This window comes from Lupinus angustifolius, chromosome LG11 (assembly GCF_001865875.1).
Source record: "Lupinus angustifolius cultivar Tanjil chromosome LG11, LupAngTanjil_v1.0, whole genome shotgun sequence".
Classification (NCBI taxonomy): domain Eukaryota; kingdom Viridiplantae; phylum Streptophyta; class Magnoliopsida; order Fabales; family Fabaceae; genus Lupinus; species Lupinus angustifolius.
Genome location: NC_032019.1, coordinates 15,015,041 through 15,016,344, shown reverse-complemented (window position 1 = coordinate 15,016,344; position 1,304 = coordinate 15,015,041). Strand labels below are relative to the sequence as shown.

The 1,304-nt window shown below is 36.8% G+C and overlaps 1 protein-coding gene across 1 annotated transcript; it reads right to left on the bottom strand.

The window, feature by feature from the left end:
* Nucleotides 235-950, bottom strand: LOC109360039 (nicotinamidase 3-like). Its single transcript, XM_019604782.1, has one exon. It carries the CDS (start codon nucleotides 834-836, stop codon nucleotides 246-248), a length of 591 nt encoding a protein of 196 aa, XP_019460327.1. The 5' UTR covers nucleotides 837-950; the 3' UTR covers nucleotides 235-245.

Below are 1,304 nucleotides of genomic sequence, written 5' to 3'. Positions count from 1 at the left end.
TATTTCATCACACATCATGTCATGTCTTCATCCAATACATATACAATCAAAATCATAAAATAACATACTATTTATTGAATTTAAGATTTATGAAGTTGATTTTTAGAGAGTAACTACATCATTCATCATATTCTCATGAATATAAATAATTGATATTATATAAACCGTGTAAAAAACGGTTCATTCATGTACTCTTATTTATTGATAGAACAAACATAGAGTGAATAAATCAATCTAAATTTCTTCTAGTTTGAGGAAAGGACTTGTTTGAGCTTTTGACAATCAAGCAAGTAAGCAAAACCAAAAGCCATGTTCTTCAAAGTAGCCTCATGAAGATCCTCATCCAAAGTAGCAGTAGCATCAGTAGAAAAAAACACCCTAAACCCTCTAATAAAAGCCTCACGCGCCGTCGTCTCACAGCACACGTTAGTCATCACCCCAGTCACTATCACCTCCTCCACCCCCATCTCCACCAGCTTCTCCTCCAGCCCCGTGTTCCTAAACGCACTGTAAGTGTTCTTCTCCACCACCGCATCATCCTCATGGACGTCCAGCGCGGCCAAGAGCTCGGCCTCCGGTGTCCCATGGAAAACAAGTTCGCCGGAGCACCACTCTCCGAGCATGCCGTAGTCGGAGGGGGATTTGTGGAGGTGGCGCGTGAAGATAACGGGGATGGAGGCGCGTCGACAGAGGGAGATGGTGGTGTTGATGTTATGGAGGATTGGGGTGGCCATAGAAGAGAAATAGTTTTGCATGTCTATGACTAAGAGTGCACATGATTTTGGGTTAGGGTTTCTGTTTCTGGTCTCATATTTGGAATAGTGTGAAAATGACATTTTTTTAAGGAATAGGGAAAAGGTTGTTCTTTGAAGTCAGACTAGGAAGATATTTGAGGTTGAGTAATGTGTTATGTGGGGGCTTAAATCTTTGTTTTGAAGTCTTAATTAGTGTGTAGATAAAATGGTTATTTATACAACAAAATTGTGATGACACCAATGGAGCAAGGTACTTGCAGCATGCTGGTATTGTTTATTTGTGTAACATACATTTGTTGATGTCTAATACATACGGTCTCAGGCTAACGAAAACAGTATGTCTTATTAATTAAAAATTTAAATCTTTATTATAATTGATTTTATTCATTTTTGTTGGCTCAAAATATATGAAAAACTTATAAACATAATATGTGATATTATAGTTCATGCCAGTATTCACACGTATTTGTTATTATCAACAGGTTATCAGGAGTTCCAATCAACTTTTTAATTTAATTATATATTTGTATATTTTATAACAATTTAACT